This window comes from Montipora capricornis, chromosome 6, assembly GCF_036669925.1.
Source record: "Montipora capricornis isolate CH-2021 chromosome 6, ASM3666992v2, whole genome shotgun sequence".
Taxonomy (NCBI): Eukaryota; Metazoa; Cnidaria; class Anthozoa; order Scleractinia; family Acroporidae; genus Montipora; species Montipora capricornis.
Genome location: NC_090888.1, coordinates 56,328,882 through 56,349,877, shown reverse-complemented (window position 1 = coordinate 56,349,877; position 20,996 = coordinate 56,328,882). Strand labels below are relative to the sequence as shown.

The following is a 20,996-nucleotide window of genomic DNA, read 5'->3' as shown; positions in this document are numbered from 1 at the left end:
CAGATTTTCCTTTTCTTGAAAGGAAAATTACTCACCCGTAAATCAATATTTCTACTTCAATTTTTTACTAGCAGAATTAGCACACCATGAACCAACACGAGACCAGCAAAATAACGCACCAAATTGCTGCAAAAGGTAGTAGCCAAAACTCGGGGCCGGGGTCGGGGTCGGGGTCGGGGTCGGGTGTCTTTTTTTTCCAATTTTTTTGTTTCAATTTTTAACGTTATTCTCCTGTAATGTTATATTTGAATGTTCGGCATCTTTCCTTCATTTATGGTGGAAGTTTGTTAACAAAAAAATGGAACATACGGAAGTTACGAAAGAGACATCTTTGTTTGTTTTTCGAAATTAAGAAAATTTCATACTGAAATTGGAGTTTTTGCGGGGAATATACGCTAACTCCTTGAGACACTGATGACTCGCTGAGCTCCACATTTTAAAACCACATTTTAATGTTTACTTCGCAAAAACCTCCGCAATACAATTAAAACGAAACAGAACATAGCCACAGTTCCACGATAGTCGTCACACAACGTTCTCATTTGCTTGTTTTCGCAAAATTGTTTTCAATGTTGTTGTGTTTTTTATAGTGATATTGGATTCGATCCCTTGACGTCCGAACAGAATTGACCAGCAAGTTCCCGTGCGACTCTGTCTTTACTACAAACCATTTGTAGTGAAGACAGACAACAACATGACATCAACACGGGCAAAGGAGCAAATGAAAACGTTGCGTGACTGCGTGACGATCATCGTGGAACTGCCATTTTGCTTTTTTTTTCTCAATAAGTAAACATTGCAATGCTGTTTTAAAGTGTGGAGATCAGCGAGTCTTCAGCGTTTCTGGAAGTTGGCGTAAATTTCATAAACTCCAATTTCAGCATTTTCGGAAATTATCTTAATTTCGAAAAACTCCGATTTTCGGAAAGACTAAGTCAGATGCTCGCAAAAGCCAACTTCGATTTTAAAGCACACACACAAAAAAACTTAAAAAAGCAAAGTCCGATTTCGAGAAAAAACACAAGATGTCCCTTAAGAACTTTCGCAGTTTCCATAAGTTTTTTAATGTTTTTGACTAATTTCCACCATAAATGAAGGACAGATGCCGGTCATTCGAAAACAACAATACAGGAGCATAACGACAAAAATTGAAACAAAAAAAAATTGGGAAAAAGAAACCCCAACCCCGACCAAGACACCGACCCCGGCCCCGGTCCCGCGTTTTGGCTACTACCGCTCCAAAAACCACTTCAGGCCAAAATCTTTCATGTTAAATTTAACCTGTATAGCTCGCTCAAACCTAATCCGTCCCAGCTAGCTCGGCTCACACGATACAGGGATGAAAAACATCTCGGCAAACCAAGGCAGCCCAGTTAAGCGGGCTAGCCCGTGTCATGTAATCGGCAGACTCATAATTTCAACTGTGAAAACTATAGACTCTGCTAACAGTTACTGGCCTCATAAATATAAACAATTCAGTTGTACACAATACGTTCCAAGAGGCCTTGAACTTAAGTCCGTCTTTTTTATGCTACATACTACTCCAACATGTATGTTACAGGTGCTTTTAGATTTTCTCTATTTCCTCAAGGAGGGTGCTATATAAAATGGCCGCCTCTTCAGCAGTGCGGGGAAACTGTAAACTGTTTTCCCTCATTATTATGCCAGCCAGCTGTGTGAATTCATCCGAGCAACCACTTTGTGAAGGACGATAGCAGCACCTCTCCTCCGCAAGCTCTAATTCATCAAAATCGACATCTTCCATGTAGTTTCTTGTGTTTGACACTTCCGGAAGAAAAAACAATACATCAGGCCTGCCAGATGGAGACTCTACATTTGTTGAAGGGCGAATTCGATGGAGATTCCACAATCTCGCTGCCCGATGAAGTTCATCTCGCAATACGTGCATAAAACAGAACTTAAGACACTCTATGTGAATGCAGTCATCATCACTATAGAGCCCACAGCTCCTCATGTCTTTGAAAAAGTCTATCCACCATTTAGTACAGTCTTTACCCAGCATGCCCCACCAGGCCTCTATTCGTTGGTTTGACACCGATTTTCCATACATGAAACTGTTATCTCCCGCCCAGTCATCTCTAGCATCTCGTCTAAAGAATCTCTGTGCTGCTGCCACACAGCCATTTTCAGTTCCGCAATCAGCTCGAATAACTCTTGCTGTTCCTCCGAGTTGCCTAATACTGTCAATAAAATACTGGCAAACTACAGATGGATCATTGTTAGTGGGTCCAACATCTAGCCATAAAATTCTTCTACTAAAGCCGTCTATAGCTCCGTGGATACAGAAACCGAAGGGCTTCAATTTATCATAGCCGTCTATGTGCCATAAGTAGTTTGGCCCCTTGGTTCTGTATTGCCTCCTCTTCAGCCTATGCCTTGCTCTTTGCTCTACACCTTCGGGATCGAGGATCTTCAATAACTCTCGAACAGTTTCTCTGTCCACAACAAGCCTGTAATCATTTACTAACCTTTGAGTCATTTGTCTGTATCCTATGTTACTTCCACTTCCCCTTAGTTCTTCTTCAACAGCTTGATGAACCTCCCTTAAGTCGCTAGGGTTTCTTCTTCTTCCAAGTCCTTTAGCTTTCAATAGCCTTTTTAACTGTCTAAGGCTTAGAGTGATGCCATGAAATAATCCAAGAAACAACAAAATCTCTGAGTACTCCAGGCCAAGATGAAAATAGTTTTCAATGATATCATTACGTCTGCCAGAGTAATCTTGCAATGTGGGAATATAGTTTGGAAGCCGAACACCTGCACATGTGGACGTTCTCAAAGCAACTGTAAAGAGAATAACAAGCACAAACGCGGCCATCTTGGCCAGTATCTAACTGAGAGGCCAACACCGCGAATGCATGCATGTCAAAAAAGTTGACATAATTTGTTTTATGAACGATTTCAACGCTCTTTTATTTTAATCAGAAATTAATCTAAAACTCGACAAAAAACTCGACACAAAAGTCGACAAAAAACTCGACACAAAAGTCGACAAAAAACTCGACAAAAAACTCGACACAATACTCGACACAAAACTCGACAAAAAACTCGACAAAAAACTCGACACAAAACTCGACAAAAAACTCGACAAAAAACTCGACACAAAAGTCGACAAAAAACTCGACACAAAAGTCGACAAAAAACTCGACACGAAAGTCGACAAAAAACTCGACACAAAACTCGACAAAAAAGTCGACATAAAAATGTTGCCGAAAAAGTCGGCAAAAAAGTTGTCACAAAAGTCGGCAAAAAAGTTGCCACAACTTTTGGCAAAAAAAAAGAATGATAACCATGGCACTTACCGGGCTCCGTAAGAATCACACTTGTGTTGCCGCCATTCCATTTTCAAAATGGCGGACGACAAATCAAAATCCAGCACGTCATTGTGGGGGCTGTCACGCCGCTGCCGTTCCTCTGAGAAAATTTGCAAAAAGATGATCTGAATCTGCCATCATTCAACGATGCCTCAGAGCCGTCAGGGAAGAGATCGGACCAAAACCAGTTCGCCTTAAGCAATAGAGTTTTTGACGAGCTTCGAAGCTTCATTTGACGTTCGTTGTTTAGAGTTTTGCGTTTCTTAAGGTGGTCGGTGGTCAGAACAGAGATATGTTGGAGGTAAATTGTTTTCGCGAAACATATCAAATATGACTTTTTTTTCGTTGATATGAAAATTTTTGAGAGGTGTTTAAAGGTGGAATTCCGATTTCATACACCAAGAGAGACTTTTTCAAATCGAAGTTTGAAGAGAAGCAGGTTTTTTTACCGCTAGTGTTCGTCTTCACAGTTGTAACTGGTTTTACACAGAAAAGCGAAGTCCAGTGCCTTATACTTTCACGCCACTCGATATAGTTTGTGAGGTTTTGGGGTCGTAAGTTGTCCTGAAATGCATATAACGTACATGTATGTTTTTAACTTCGAGTTAATATCTTGTCGACATTGTTCATGTAATACAATGTGAGTTTTCTCGCTTTATAAGCCAAGGCGACAGAGCGGCTGCCTGTTATATTTAAAACAGCGGCAAATATTGACAACAAACCCTGTTATTTTTTTCCCTTTAACAACGTTCATTGCTATGTTTTGTGTAACTAAAAATAAAATATACAAAAATTTGGTTTTATCAACGGAGTTGATAATGTAAATTGGCCACCGTACAGAGATTCTAAAAGCTGACGTTTCGAGCGTTAGCCCTTCGTCAGAGCGAATCCAGAGCGGATTCGCTCTGACGAAGGGCTAACGCTCGAAACGTCACCTTTTAGAATCTCTGTACGGTGGCCAATTTACATTATCAACTCCGTTGATAAAACCAAATTTTTGTAAACTACTTCCCCACCGACGCAGCACCACAGTTTCTTTAGAAACTACCCCTTCATTAAAAATAAAATATGTCAACTGTCACATCTGACTGCTGGGGGATTGTGTGCTTTTTCAAGTTTATGGGACTCTTTGCAAAGGGCGAGTTAAGTTAATTCAACAAAGGAAGCTGCTTTTTCCATTTAGAGACTGAAAATGTCAGCAAAGGTGCTCTAGTTCAATGTGCAAAGCACTTTTTTTGGCTTTTGATGCCAGCAAAACAGTTCACCACACTAGAAAAATTTTATTTGAGGGCCACTTGCTACTGGCTCACAAAGACTACAGAATTTGCCACATGGATGAATACATTTCACCAATGAAGGTGAGTGATGGAATAAAATTACAATAGTCTGCCCTGAATTGAATTTCCCCTACCCCTCAATATAGATTCTACGCCCCCTTCTTTGTCAGTGCCAAAAATCTGCCAAGAGAACTGAAGCACTAAGTTACACAGAATTAGTCAGACAGGTAGAAAACCCTCAAGGATCAAAGGCAGGAGCTGGATATTAAGCAGAGAAAAATCAAGAACGAAAACAAAAACTTTCACAAAAAAACATGAAGGTAAGTATTTGGGTTTAGCTCACTTACGACAATGACATGCCAATGCCTTTGCAGTACTAACCCCCCCCCCCCCCCCCTCTCTTCACCAAGACACACACACCACTGACAGCATTATATTGAGTGCCACAGGCTGTTGGCTGTAATCAGTATCACACTAAACATGCTTTATTTCGTATTATTATTATTTACATGCACAGAACAAACTGCATTGAATGCGATGCACAACCCCATGAATTTCTCAAATTGCTTTTGGCCTATTACAAGACCTGTGAGAAAACCACACCAAAAAGTTAGCTCACTATAATAAGGTAAAACAGATATCATTTTCATAATGGTCATGCTCTACAATGTAGCTGTGTCACCAAACACCCAAGGTCAATAATTTTCCTATTATCCTAACAGTAAACACTTAATGACTGGTCCCGAGGGAAACAGTTCATTTTGTTTCCCTAAAAATTTCCAATGTTCCCCTGAGGCGCAGACGAGGGAAACAAAATGAACTGTTTCCTGAGAGACCAGTCATTAAGTGATTTGTTACATAGCACAAATAGGAAAGCATGCAATGGGAACAGCAACGGTGGTCGTCAGTCAACATTTGCGGGCAACAGTGCACTGTTACCCTCTGACGTCATAGATTTTGCACTGGTGCCCGCTCAGAGACTTTTGAACGGCAAAAGTGTTATCGTTAGATGTCATGTGACCTTGAAGTAACCAATGAGAGCATGCGCTGCTGGGGGCAAAAACAGTTATACAACAAATATAATTATTATTCAACATAACACACTTTTGCAGGAAAAACAAGATCAGCAACACAAATCAAATGTTGAATTGAGAGAAGAAAATGTCATGCTTCACAAAAAAGGACAAAGTTATAGAGACAACACAGTTTTCAAGAAAAATATTGGACTGACATAAAAATTAATACCATGCACATGTAACCCTGTGAAAAAGCACCCCCAATGCCTAAATTTCCAATATAGGTTTTAGTCAAAACAAACTTTTCCTTATCACAGACTTAATTCTTATGGTCGTTAATTTTCTTTCTAGTGCAAATAATATTGAACAAAACAAATAGTGTATTGTAATAATCAACTGATGTATGTTTAGTATTTTTTCCTTTCATTTTCCCGAATTTGTTCTCCACCTATATATATATCTGTTTGGGTCAAGTTAGCAGAAAATTGGGGAATCCACTCAAAAGAGACACTTGTAATACCACTGGCAGTACTAAATCCTAACATTACTCAACAACAATGACAATATTATTTGTGTTCCTTTAATATATGTTTTACAACTAAAGGAGACACTGCATTTAGCTCTCTTGTGCACCATACAATTTCACAAGTCACTAGTCAACCACTAAACAAAAGGAGGAAAGAACTTATATGATCCAGACAAAATGGGAAATTTTGGTGGTGAACATTCTCCAGACCTGTTTGAAAATATCTTCCATGCCACAATGTATTTACAATATTGAAAAGGGTTTTCCGTGAACCAAGAAAGCTAATCTGCAGAGAGTAAAAGTAGGTTGCTGTACTACTGCACAACCTCAGTTTCTTCGTAAATCAGGTATGGCTACCATTTCCAACAAACAAAAAAAATGATAAAACCATTACACAGAAAGTGAATAATGACAGTGTAAGTACAAGGGGAAAGATAATACCTTACATTATGAAATTTTGAACCACCGATACTGTGTTTTTAGCTTTCTGATTGGTTCACTCACTCTCAGTTAACAGCTCTTATACAGTATGACATAACATGGAAACTGATTGCGTCAAGTGTTACCACGCTGGAAACTGATTGGCTTTAAATTTGTCCAAGTGTTAAGAATCAAATGAAAATTTAATAAAACAATAATTAATGGATATAATTGAGTGGTTGATCTCATATCAACATGCACTCATGGAATTATAATAATATTATTGTTCATTATTGTCTTGTGCTATAGGAATTATATGCTTATTAGTATAATTACTGAAAGTTCTCTGCGCTGATTGGTTGTCATTGAGATGATTATTCTTACGTGATAATCACCTAAGCGGTTTTTCAAAATAGCCACAAGCTGTTTTGTTGAGGTGACAGACGAATAAATTAGTTGTTTTAAAGAAAATGTGTATTATTCAAATAATCAACTATGTAATAGGCGATTTGCATGATGGCATCATTTACATGTACTAAGAAATTGAGTTGCTTCTATTGTCAGGCAAATTTAAATTATTGTTTCCGATATTCCCTCAGACTCTATGAATGTTGGTGAATAAAAACCTCAACTTCATCTCGGTTTTTATTAACCGATATTCACCTTGCCTTCGGCGAATAATAATTGTTAATAATTATTATTTGGTGTTCATACTAATTTTTAGTGTTAAAGAATTTTCAGTCAGGGGTACGCATCTAACTAAAGCTGTAAGGCTTATTACTATTATTATTATTATTATTATTATTATTATTATATAATGTACCTGAAGTGTTTGCATGCTTCCAAAGATTTACTGCACAAATGTTTTTGTAGCCGTTTTGCAAACTTACAATTATAAATGTGAAAAAGTTGGCCAATAAGGTTACTCTGTTACAGTAATGTACTTTTCTGGGCTGTTCCACAACTGATCATGGTTTCTGCAAAAATATTTGCGAGGAACAGCAACAAAAACCTCGCACAGATCGATGGCATTTAACAGTCAAGGTTACGTGACGTGGAAATTGTAAATCCCAGGTGTTAAGAAAATTCAACTTTGTGGCTGAAGTTCACTCACAGTTCATCTGCAGCAAGAAACCCAGTGGACGATTTTATACGTATGACCGCGTTACAGTTCTCAATAACGTACAACGGCCAGCCAAACTTATTTTCAAAAGCAAAAACCTTTCGTCCATCAAGACCAAGTTGCTCCTGTAGTTCCCGAGAACAAAGAAGAGTTCCGTTGCCAGTTCGCTGGTTTCTGTAAGATTTTTAAACAATCTGGGGGCAGACCAACACCCAATGTCAAGAAAATTCACAGTAGCCAAAACCAACAAAATGATACAAGAGGACGCATTGCTACTTGACATGCAGACTTGCGAAGTAATCAATCGTGTGTCCTCGAGCGTTGATTTGGAATCGCTGAGTGTTCTCTCCGACCTTGAAAAAAATTCCTCTGGCACCCAGGGTATGAGTCGGCTAACTTTCCACAAAATTTGACGAATGCTAGAGTGTTATTCTCCACTTCGATCACTGTCTCGATCACTTCGAATCTTTAGAGTTTGCGCAGGCGCAGTTACGCGAAAAAAGCCATTTTACGTCATTATTCTCTAGCCAATCAGCGGTTTTTGCGCTCTGTCGTTCAAGTCGATTATCCCAGAGTCTCTCCGGGCGCCCACCCGCTGACCAAGAAGCCCGAGGACTCTGGGTACGAGATTGGGATGGTAATCAAAAAGCAGGACTGGAATACTGATTCAAAGAACGCGCGGATTTCCCTGAATTCTCTCTGCGATTATGTGCGAGTGCACAACTCTCAATCTCACTTATTACGTTACGTACCAGAACCTGGATATTATTAAAAGTCAGACTGTTCTTACTCAGCATTCCTTTCTACAGCACACTTTAATAAGGCAATTATACTTTTTTTTCATAAGAACCTTTTTTAAGCTAAAACGTTAAGGCTGATATTAACCATAATTTTAGAAGAACAACACCTTTATTTGTACCCTACATTAATTTACATGATTAAAATATATACATATATTCCTTTAAAAAAGGGAAAGAGTACAGGCTGCCCAAGATAACCATAAAGGGTTAAAACGATAGGGAAGCCTTACTTAGGTTATTAATAAACGATTACATTAAAGGGTTAGGTTACACACACACGCACAAACTACACAAAACAAGAAATGAAAGATGCAAGCAGAAAAAAGAAAACAACAAAAGAAAGCTAAGATGCCCAGTATTAAACAACGGAAAGCCCAAAAAAATATAGTGTTGGTAAATCTTTGCGCAATTAATATTTGGCAGCTGAAGAGAAGAGAAGAGAAGAGAAGAGAGAAGAAAGGTTGAGAGTCGATTAAGAACGTTTTTGTATTTGTATTTTGAAAAACAGCATAAAATCAAGGTAAGTAAATGTAAATTAACCCAAATACTTAAGGGCATATTTTGTATAACATGACAATGATTTTCTTACTGCATGGTACACACACATCTCAGTTTGTACATTTAAAAACATCTTTTAAGATGTTAAAAGAACGTTTAAAGATGTTAAAAGAACGTTTAAAGATGTTAAAAAACGTTTTCAGCCTCTCATCGCAAAAATATATAAGAACGTTCAGCCTAAGCTCCAAAATTAGACGTTCTTATAAAAAAAAGAAAAGAGTGGATTACCAACGTCGTTTACGAGAGGCTTAAGGCGGCTCAAATCAATTTCTTCAAAAGTAATTGCAAATGAGTTCTTCAAGCCCTCGAATCAATTAAGCGCCACCCAAGCGTATCTCTGTCACCATTATCATTTACATAACTAAACCTCGTTATCTCTTTACAAATCGATCAAGGAAACCGGTTGTCGACAGCCATAATCATCGATTACCTCAACAGACTCAAGCGCAAACTTTGAGGCAAAATATGATCTTTTTTGTCGGTACATTTTAGACTAACAACTGAACTGTCCTGTCACTCGAGCAAAACACATGTCAACAGCTTGTTCAACATTGCGAAATTTTTACACACAATGGATGGCAGTTACAACGCGGTAGGTATAAACATGGTTTTTGTAAAATAGCATTTAGGAAAAGTGTTAAATAATATGTGGAATTATTAACCGTAAAATTCTAAGATTCGAAGTGTCTAAATAACAGAGAGCGGGAATTGGGGCTGTGACTTAATGACTTTTACTGAAAGTATCAGATTAAACATTCAACAACAGTTAGGAACTTCTAATAACTCTATACACGATAATGAAATACCAGTAAATCGTCTTTTGGTGCCGAAAGTTCTGTGACAAGTTTGCCTTGTCTTGCTCAAGTAAATGCAAAAATTGTACTCGTCGTTTCGCAATCTTTATGCAAATATTACCACTTGCAAACCACGACGCATATTTTGTACAAATTATTGCTTGCGAACACTGAAACGAAATTGTAAACCGATTAGGTTGAAGTATTCACGGTGTTCAGTTGATGAAGTTTAACTTTAATTCAGACGATTATTCTGATCAAAAACAGACTTTACGTTTGCTTTTGAATGTTCTAATCATGGAGCCAGTGAAGCCCTTAATCATGAACAGAAGGCAGACTTGGTAAGTGTATCCATCAGCAATTTCATATCGAATATATACCAAAATTCGGTTTCTACGTACACCTCTGTTATGGACTGAACAATTTTCAGAGATCGAAGCCACGGAAAATAATACTTTCTCGGATTCTGCAGGATGTAATTAACAGGAATTTAGTTTACAAACCGGAAGTTCATAAACCGATCCCCCAGGGGTTGTACTTCCTATTAGGCTTATTAGGGAGCTTAAGCACCCGCGTTTTTGAGAGACGGACGGCAACCGGAAGAGAGCATTTCGCGTGCCCGGACCGTGTTGTCTCTCAGTTTTTTATACTACTCATCTCTAATGGAGAAAAGATAATCAGCAATGTGAATGTGGGTGTGTGAGGGCAAGTTAAAAGTGAAAATAGCTCACTTCCGGTTGCCGTCCGCGTCTCAGAAACGTGCGTGCTTAAGCTCCCTATTTAGCAACAGAACGGGAACGTCAGTGGCGACGTCGCGCGCAGCAAAACTACCAATGAGAATTTAGAATAGAGAAGAAAAGATTGAAGTCTACTCTATTCTGAATTTTAATTGGTATTTTTTCTGCGCGCGCCGTCGCCACTGACGTTCCTGTTCTGTTGCAAAATAAGCCTTTTAATGCACTAATGGGGATGTGCCGCTGGATGACGATGCATTTTCACGACTAGATTGACTATACTGGGGGAGTTCCCGACAGAGTTACCAGAATGGGGTCGCAAATTGTTGGCATTTTGGGGGTAAGAAAATTCTGGCTAGTGGGATTTAAAAATGGAAAGACTCGCGGTAAAAAAAGTTGTTACAGAAGGAACTGTAGCGCTATCGATTTAATCTTTACAAGTCGCGCTACATTCCGTTTTGAAATTACAATTAAAAGGCTGTATGTAAGGTTTATGCATAAACAGAAAGTGACTAAGTTGGTGTCGCTAAAATTACATTTACCCAAAAGTGACTAAGATAGGGTCTAAAATTGGCCATAAAATGGATATAATAAAGGGAAGAGGTTCTGAGAGGCCAACGGCTCATACCCCCACGGGATCGATCCCCCTCCCACATTTTATCTACCACTCGTAAGTCCCAAAATCCTTACCGTTTTTTTTACCTTTCTTAATTTCAGGTGAATGCTCCTTCCAGCATAAACCCAACAAGTGTAAATATAGTGGAAATGGTGGAGAACGGACGACCACGCGCTGCCTCCGTTGAACAAAGCAGACGAAACGTAAGGTTGAGAACCCTTGAGGAACTATGGCTCAACTATTCATTTCAGATTGTTGTTGTCACGATTTCATTCGTCTTGCTCATTTACTCAATTGCAGGTAAGGTCAGTTGTAAAAACCCCACGGATACCTTGGATGGTCTTTCATTTACCGGATACGAAATAATTAATGTCCACAAAACAAAAGAACAAAGCTAACATAACAATACCAAATTAGCAAGGTCTAATCGGAATAACAATGATTCTTTTGTCCTCCGCCATTTTAGTCCGGTATAAGAAAGTCTACCCAATAACTTTATTAGCCGGAGCGGAAAATACCAAAATACTGTTTGTTTTTCCACCCAAATTGCAGCATTGCTTCCTCGGTCTTTTCCTTGGTCTTGGTCTTGGTCTTGGTCCCAAGAGAAAACAAAAAGAATCCTTTTTCAAAACTTGGGTGGAAAAGCAAAGAGTATTATGGTATTTTCCGTTTCGGCCAATTTAGCATATTTTAAAACAGTGGATAGCGTTGAAGGTGCTCTGTGATTGACTACTCAAACTCCGAATTCGACCTCGGATTCAGGCTATATTGTGTTACTTGCTTTGTGATCTCGGTTATCAGCTATTATTAAAAACTGGATCATTGGATAATGCAATTCGAGAGTTTTGATTGGCCAAGCCATCATGGGTTATGAGCCATTATACCATGATCTACAAACACGGCAAGCATATGCGTGATTTTTTGGGCCTTTTTATTTTGATGGTAATCTAGTTTTCTATATTTTGGGGGCGTTTTTAATAAAACAATTATTTCCACTCGCGCTTGTTGGATATGAGTTGATTATAGCCAACTCGGCGCTACGCGCCTCCTTGGCTATCTATCATCTCATATCCAACAAGCGCAAGTGGAATAATTGTTAAATATACCGTATGACCTAATATGGAAACTGACTACGTAAGTGTTGCAAGCTGGAAACTGATTCGCTTTAATTACCAAGTGCCCAAGCGTCCAGAATTCAATTAAAATTTAATGAAACAATTATTCCATTCGCGCTTGTTGAATATGAGACTGTTATAGCGAACTCGGTGGTACGCGCCTCTTTGTCTATGTACCATCTCATATCCACCTAATTGTTAACTATTGAAATAGCATCAGAACGAGTCATGAGCTTTTGCATTCGTCACCATTTTACATGCATTTCATTTGCTTACTAACAATTCGACGTCATTTGGCATGAAGGACAAAGGTTAAAATATGACTTCTGACGCCATCCGTGGCTGAATTCTCATTAGCTGCCGTTATCTTGTACAGTACGTGTTGTGCAGTGGAATTCATGACACTAAAAACTCACTGAGTTTGGTTTGCTGCCGTGTTCAACCTCTTATTGGGAATCGGATATTGGGCAGTGGCTTCTCGGATGGCTATCTAGGGTTAAGGTTTATAAACTTGAGCACAAAACTGCAAATTTCAATTTGATTTGTTAGTTTCTTCACGGTTCCACCCAGTTTATTTCGTCAATACGTAGTTGGGCCTGTTTGTTGGAAATCAAACTGGAATAGTGACGAAAAGGTTTGAAAAAGGTGAATACGAAATTTAAATCAGTGACTTCCCTTTTCACATCGCTGTTTTGGATGTTAAACTGAGTCTCTGATAAGAGACGGAGAATTGAGTGATCCAAACGCGCAGGATACGTCGACAGGCAACTCAGTGTTCGAGAGCAAATCGAAACAAATACCTCCGAATCAAGCAATGCGGAGCCTGCTCACCAGCTACTTAAGGACGTTCGCGCCAATTGTTTCTGCGCATCCTTACTGCGCACGCAAATGCACACGCCACGTCATACACGAGCGCGCGCGCTAAGTACTAAAATAGGAAATGATAGGGCAAAAGGCCATTGCTATAGCTTTGCCTTAAGTTAACGGTCTTGGACGTTCAGTGACCCCTATTTTTCATTCCAGAAACGGATTTTATTTACAATTATCTCCACGTTGTCCAAAAATGAACAAAAAATCAATGTGGGAAGTTAAAAAAATTTCAAGATTTCTGCTCACGGGACATCGAATCCTGCCATCTTGCGGCTGCAAGGCGCGTGAAACTGTGGTCGCTAAACGCGAACCTGATCTTTAAGGAACCTCACCAGTTGACTAAATTCACTTGATGGGTCCACTTAAACAAAGTTTGCTAGAGAACATTTCACTTCAAAGATGGAATTGCAATATTTTTGGGTTTACAGACACTGGCCTTATTCGCTAACGAAGCCCGAGTTTGTCATATTGTGGGTGTTTTTCCGGGCATGTTCTCTCCAAAACGAAGTCGGTGACCCCCCATTTTTTTTACATTTCTGACATAACTAACTCATCATCTTACAGTGGTAAAAGTTTCAGAAAAAAATCAATGTTGAAAAATTTTCGCGCGAACGTCCTTAATTAAAGACGGTGTCTACTATTGTTATTGCGCATACGTTCTGGCCATCTCGAGATACTCGGATTTCCTATGAGTGGTGCTTATTACGACATGGATATTTTTGCGCGGTTTAAAACTATGCGGAGAAAGTGGAACTTAGCAAGTGCTCTTGGAATCCAAAAAGAAAATTGGGGGTAACCTTGCATTTTTCAGAGATAAGTAAGCTTCAATTTGGAAAAGAACGCCATACATAGCTTTGTAATTTAAAGCTTTTTACAAATATTGTTGATTAATTAATTATATTTGAAAAATGCGTGGTTACGCCCAATATTCAATAACACTTGTTAAGATCTACTTTTCCCGCATATCAGTAAACCGCGCAAAAACACTTTTGAATTATTAGGCACCGTCCTTAACAACTATTGCACCGCAAGAGTAGTTTCACTTCCCTTTTAAGACCTATTACGTATACAATCGGTCAGAAAATCATTAATACTGAGTTCTGAAATTTTTGCAGGAGTCAGTTAACCTGGAGTAAAGACTGACAGTTTGAAAACGTGATTTCGTAATTTAAATGACGCGAGATTTCGACATTTCATGTCGCAGGTTTTGAGAGCACGTGAGCCGGAAAAAAACGCATGCAAACCCACAGTTTTGCTCCTTAAACAAAGTTGTCTTAGTGACGTTCTCGTGAACTCGCCATCATATATTTCAGACCTGAGGCCCTTAAAATATCTAGAAGTAACGATGTTTTCTTCTTATCCCTTTCGTAGCCATCGCTGTTTCCGGCTTCCATCAGGTCACTGGATTTTTCGCTGTAACTATGGTCTTCTGGTTTTGTGTGACGTATATGTTTCTTCGAGACTATTTTGGAGAAACCATTTACAAACTTTGTTGTCTACCTGTTATTTCACTTTTGCGAGAGAAATGGAGGTATCTGAGATGGTAAGTTACTTTGAGTGATATGAAAAGTAGTACGGTGGCCCACAACTTTCACATCAAAACCAAATGCTCACAGCAAATTCAAATCACTCGCAGTATAGCGAGTAACTGAATCTCGGTAAGTATACAATTCAGCATTACGTTGCTGTCGCACGCTAGACACAAATCGTGCAGTTTACGTGTAACCAGTGGAATTGAAACAAAAATTTCGTATGTAGGGTTTTAGGGGCCGACCATGTAACTCTTGAGAGGGGTGGGGGATGGGTGATTTCTGGTTAGCAAGTTTTTTTTTCTAGCAACCTGGTGGGCAGGATATTTTTTTCCCTTCTAAATGCTCTGCAATGCTCTGCATGATATTTTTTTTCTCTCCTCATTTCTCTGCAGGATTTTTTTTCCTCAAAACAGTGTCGTGTTTACATTTACAGAATGTATTTACATTTACATTGTGGTTATTGCAGTAATAGTTCTAACATGGAGCTGCAAAGCCTTAAAATGTTGTAAGCAGTACAAAATCATTGTTGTATAGCCACATGTCTTCGGAACGTCATTCTTCAGAATCATTTAATATTACCTAATAACAATATTCTCATGTTATAAAGTGATGCTCCAGAGGTAGATTTGAAAATGTTTAGCTTCTTAATTTTAAAAAATAGCTAAAAATAGTAAAAAGCAGTTCAGAAATTCTCATAGCATGGTAATTACTGATAGAATCATTAGTTACAATTTAAAAGTGAACTGAAATCTCCAAAACAAATGTGAAAGCAGAATTAAAGTTAGTTGATCATGGTCTAATTTGTTATATGTTGTCTTACATTATATAAGACATTGCAAAAACCTTACATTTCAATAGAAAGTAATTACATGAAAATGCTTCAATTGAAAAGATTAAAAATGAACAAATTATTTTTCTTTGTCTAATAAAACTTGATTCTTCAAATAGAAAAATTTACCTCCATTACTGCTTGTGATAAGCTAACGAGTTTGGATACAGTGCGAGCCAGCAAGCCAGAAATCCCTGATCCCAATAACCGCAAGCTACCTAAGGAACTGTAGGCTAACTGCAGTGCTAACTAGGCTAACCGTAATAGCTTGCATGACTCCTGTGACTTGGAGCCATGTGAACCAAGCAAGCAAGAAATCCCTTATCCATTATAAGGGCAAACCGCAAGTAACCTAAGCTAACTGTAGGCCAACCGGTGTGACGTTTAGGCTAACCAGAGTGTTATTTAGGCCAATCAATGTGTTATTTTAATAGGCTAACCACAGTGGCTCGCTGTCTTACAGATTATCCGGAATGGTTGCAGTTTTGCTGGGATTTTGTAAAACCCCCCAGGAATGATGATATAGCTTTGCAACATTTTTTTTTCCTTGCTTGAAGCAGTGCAAGAATTTTTTTTCTATTTCATTTGTGCTGCATGCAATTTTTTTCTTCTAACAAGCGCTTGCGGGAAATTTTTTTCAAAATCAGAATTCTTTATGTTTGCTTTCAGGATTGTTCTTCTAGTGGTGTTGACTTTGATAGGTTTATGGTTTGGTTTGGACACAGCAAAGGAACCCAAGAGATTTATATCACTGCTGGGAATGCTAGTTTATGTGGGAATCAGTTATGCGTTCTCAATTCATCGGAGGAAAGTGAGTGCGTCATTTTCAGCAACATGCAACCATTGTCGTAACTGATCACATTGTATCTCACTCGTATTGTTTGGTATCTGCCAGGCCCTTTAAAGTGAACAACAATACCATCAAGGTGACACACGCTAACACCAACCCCGCGGTGTGGCCCGGTGTGACCCGGTCAATTAGCAGCCATGGACAGCTGTTTCGCGGTCTTTCTGGGCCTCATCAGCATGGCGTAGCTAATATACCAGGCGGGTGTGTTTAAAAAAGCACGAAGTACAGTTAGTGATCATGAAATAACGTATATAGAAGAACTGAGGCAAGTGCTTAGGAGTTATTGGTGGAATAAAAGCATGACTGACCAAAACTCGGGTGTTTTCATTGTTGCGATACATATACATCATATTTTTGTGAAAGGTTGCATTACGGCTATGCAAAGTGAGACTCTCTCAATCGTAATATTGTTTGCACAGAGACTGGATTCCGTTTGGCTACGCTCTTCGTCGCTTCGACGGAGACCGTGAAAAAATTCAGCGAATCCTCATCCGTCTTTTTGTGCTGGCCAAGTTGTCATTCAACTCATTCCATGGTTCGACAAAAGTTCAACAGTCGCCGCTAGATCGCAAAAATGGAAGAGGATGTAAGAACTCACAAAGAATACTACCAATCCTCTACACATCACAGGATACACGATAATGGTTATACACTCCAGTCTTAGTATTGTTTACGATTGATTATGAATCTAACTTTTTGTTTGTTTCAAATTTCAGATAAAATGGCGCCCGGTCCTATGGGGTTTGGGATTGCAGCTGGTTTTCGCTCTTATTATTCTCAGGACGTCGCAAGGATACCAGGCCTTTAAATTTATCGGTGACACAGTAACGAGATTTCTCGAGTATACAGATGTCGGATCAGCTTTTGTTTTTGGAGACAACTTCGCGACCCATTATATCGCATTTAAGGTACCAGAACATTGATTTTCACAGCATCATACTTTAAATTTCAAAAATAACCCTGGTGCAAAATTCTTGAATTTAAAGTATAACACGCCTTTCAAAACAGTTTTTTGATTTTCCTCTTTGCTTAATTAAGAGACAAGAAGTTCATATTTGAATGTAAAGAAAGAGCAGTAAACTGGCTGCCATTTTGAAATAAGATTAGTAGCATCGCTTCTGAAATTCCTTGAACAGGTGTGTTACTTATTGTGTAAATTCATTTAATAACATTTGACCACTAACTTTAAATCTTTTCCAGATTCTCACGGTCATCATTTTCTTCAGTTCCTTTATCTCGGTTCTCTACTACTTAGGGGTAATGCCGCTGATCATCGCCAAGATCGCTTGGCTGATGCAGATTACTATGGGAACTTCTGCTGCCGAATCTCTCTCGGCCGCGGGAAATATTTTCGTCGGCCAGGTAAAGAGGTTTGCAAGTTATTCGTGTGAATTAATGTCTTACCAAAGCAGATGCATGTCTGTACTTCCGGAGATCGATTTTCTGACGTAGATATGCTTACTTTACGTTTAGACTGAGGCACCTTTGCTAATACGACCATTTCTTGCGAATCTCACTCAATCCGAACTTCACGCGGTCATGACAGGAGGCCTGGCCACTGTGGCGGGAGGAATCCTTGCAGCGTTCGTGGGAGTAGGTATCCAGGCCTCGCACTTAATCGCTGCCTCCGTGATGTCGGCTCCTGCCGCCTTGGCTGTCTCGAAAATCATGTGTCCAGAAACAGAAGTACCAGAAACTATGTCACAAGAAACTATACATTTTGAGCCACCGTGAGTTTTTGTTGCTTAGTATAACTAAATGAATTAATAATTTCGCTTTTCATTTATTTTCGTTTTTCGTCGTTTTTAACCCTCACAATACGTCACTTCCCGCGATTTTACAGACCTTATCCTAGACAGCTTTGTTCGTGACACATAGACACCTTCTTCGTGGTCTGTTCTTATGAATACGAACAGCCATAACACTTGGTTTGTGGAATTGTGGGCAGCTCTCAGCTATTTCGACCTCGGTAGGCCTCATCAGCCGCGGACTTAGCCACAATTTAAAATCCGGAGTACACGTCAATTTGGCCTTTTGTTGTAGTCATGCGAATCAAGGAATAGACATCTACTGACTGTGTTGAATTATTCATTTCTACAGAGTAGAAAGAAATGTGATTGAAGCAGCAGCCAAAGGAGCAAGCACCGCTATTCCTCTCGTTGCGAACGTGCTCGCAATGCTTATAACATTTTTTGCTTTTATCGCCTTTTTCAATGGAGTTCTATCCTATTTGGGAAGCATGGTTGGATATTCCGAGCTAAGCTTTCAGGCAAGTTCTTTGTCGGTTATTGACGTTTCCATAATACAGTTTTTAGCACGTCAATAAAGCTTAGCAAAGGCGTAAAAAAAGACGCGCCGAACTGAAATCCATGTTACTCTTTTTAGCCAATCAAAAAGAGTCTCCATCGGAGGAGGTTTGGAGAACGATTTTAGGAATTCAAAGTTATTCCAAAGCAAGTTGCTTTAATTAATTTTACAACTTTTGCTGCAGCGCGCGACCCTGAGGAAAGAGTTTAACATGAAAACGTTGAACTTTAAACCTTTGCTATAAGCTGATTTAAGAGACATAACTTTTGTGCAGCAAAATGAGCCAACACGAAGACTAAACGATCTCCAGCCAAAAGTCTGAACCGGTTCTCAAACATCTTATAACACCACACCAGCCTCACCATCGCGCAGTCACTTGATCATCGCAAATTACATTTTCCGAACGTGAAATGCATTAATTATATTTTTTATTTATTGTATAATAAACTCCCTTTAATTTCACTATTGTCACTCCTCCTTTTAGGTAATCTGCTCTTACGTGTTTATGCCTTTCGCATTTCTCATGGGTGTGGACTGGGCAGACTGTCAAAACGTGGGCAGGTTCTTGGGCGTGAAAACATTCCTCAACGAGTTTATAGCATACATCGAGATGGGACCGTATATAAAAAATCGCAATGAAATGAATGGAGGACCAACTATATCGGTAGGTTAAACTTGAACTCGACTGAAAGTTACATTCAAAAAACGAACAGAAAGTTTAACGCAAACCTCAATTGAAACTTGCCTTAGAGATTTAATATTTCTGGGTGTTGGTATCACGCGTTGTACCCGCTGTCCCCTACGCTGTACACCTACGACTGGATATCTTGAGTCCCACAACTCCAACCGAGGCTCCTACTCGTTCTTGTTACTGATAGCCTAGACAAACAATCTGGGAGCAAGAATTAAAATATACAGGCATAATATTAACTCAGGACAAATATTCTTTTACTCTTTCTTTTGTACCTTATTCTACTTGACTTCCTTTTAATTTTGCAGCGTCGTTCCGAGGTCATTGCCACTTACGCTTTGTGCGGCTTCACGAATTTTCTTGGCCTTGGGGTTCTTCTGGGAGGTCTGGGACCGATGGCTCCCAATCGGCGGGGGGACATGGCGAGGTTTGCTATAAGGAGCCTGTTTGCAGCCACCATCGCATGTTTCATGACTGCTAGTATTGCAGGTAAGTAAATTCCTGTTCTCGTCCATAGATAACAATGCACACGTGGTTTACTTGAAAGAGCGCGAGCCCAAGTCTGTGAGGGTGTGAACCTTGCAATGACTCATGGACAGAAATTGCCTCGCACTCACGTTTTGCCTCGCCTTGGCGCAATATTCTCCTGAGGCAAGTTGATTGAGAACCTTTAATCTATGAGGGAAGAAATTGGAATTTACAGAATTCTCGTGTCATTAGACAAACTTGAATGACGCGCGAGATGATTGATGATTTTGTGTTCGGAGGTTGAGTGAAAACGCATTTTTTCTCACTTCCCTGACCATTGCGTTGTGTACACTTGCGTTGAGTGTTCTTTTTCAAACCATCGTGTTCCAGATCGAGTGAACGAGCTCAAAACTAACCGGCGTACGTGTTCTTCTCGGCTGCTGTTGTCAATTTCGGCCTTCGGCCCGCGAGTAGAGTAGTTTGTTTTTCGTTTTGTAATCATGAGTTGTGAACAATTTAATTTAATTTTCAAAGGAAATATGTTGTCTGCAAAGTACACAATTCAATGATCAATTTGACTTCAAATTCATGGCTGTATCTTGCAAAATAAAAATCCTACAAGTGAAACAACTTTCATGTGCGAGATAGTTTCATTCCCCATTACATGTTTCACACTGAAAAGTCTGAAAACGCTTTGGCGATTCTTTTACATGGCACTGATTTTATTCAACTTAATTATTGTATATTCCTGTTAAAATTACCGCCGTTCAAAAATTACAGCAGTACTTTCCATATTATTGCAAAACACATTGACATTTACATTGTTATTGGAGATACAAAGTGTGCAATTTCTATTGTTATTGTATTATTGTTAACAAGATAAGTTGAGTTTCAGCACTTTCGAATAAAAAAAAAAATACAACTACAGTAACTGTGGAGTGTTTTGGAACTCTCATACAAATTCTGCAAACTATGTATTATATTGACTGTCTCGTTGGCACTTAGCGATAGCTATTAGAGCGGTTTTCAATTGAGTGTCGAAAGTAATAAGCGAATTGCATTGCTTTTTCATTACTTCACTCAGTGATTGGTTCAAAGTTCTCGCATAAATTTTTCAACCAATCAGAAGTGAAACCAA

At 39.1% G+C, this 20,996-nt stretch overlaps 2 protein-coding genes across 3 annotated transcripts in view; one reads left to right on the top strand and one right to left on the bottom strand.

The window, feature by feature from the left end:
* The window catches only part of LOC138052561 (solute carrier family 28 member 3-like), a 31,846-nt gene that overhangs the window by 9,457 nt on the left and 1,393 nt on the right, over positions 1-20,996 (top strand). Inside the window, exons 1-10 of one of the 2 annotated variants that reach the window (XM_068899103.1) lie at positions 9,389-9,644; positions 11,298-11,496; positions 14,553-14,724; positions 16,212-16,353; positions 17,109-17,300; positions 17,593-17,754; positions 17,866-18,122; positions 18,493-18,661; positions 19,184-19,363; positions 19,699-19,879. In XM_068899103.1, coding sequence (XP_068755204.1) covers positions 9,624-9,644; positions 11,298-11,496; positions 14,553-14,724; positions 16,212-16,353; positions 17,109-17,300; positions 17,593-17,754; positions 17,866-18,122; positions 18,493-18,661; positions 19,184-19,363; positions 19,699-19,879 — 1,675 coding nt within the window. In that variant the 5' untranslated portion in view covers positions 9,389-9,623. Of the gene's footprint in view, positions 1-9,388; positions 9,645-11,297; positions 11,497-14,552; positions 14,725-16,211; positions 16,354-17,108; positions 17,301-17,592; positions 17,755-17,865; positions 18,123-18,492; positions 18,662-19,183; positions 19,364-19,698; positions 19,880-20,996 lie in introns of those variants that run through there. The other variant, XM_068899104.1, reaches the window with a different exon arrangement.
* On the bottom strand, positions 242-4,157 carry LOC138050678 (uncharacterized). Its single transcript, XM_068896986.1, has one exon. The coding sequence runs from the start codon at positions 2,834-2,836 to the stop codon at positions 1,568-1,570; it is 1,269 nt and encodes a 422-aa protein (XP_068753087.1). The 5' UTR covers positions 2,837-4,157; the 3' UTR covers positions 242-1,567.

What these genes read in the sequence shown, in the direction of transcription:
- LOC138050678 (XM_068896986.1), bottom strand. Translation starts at nt 2,836, where the DNA reads ATGGCCGCGTTTGTGCTTGTTATTCTCTTTACAGTTGCTTTGAGAACG.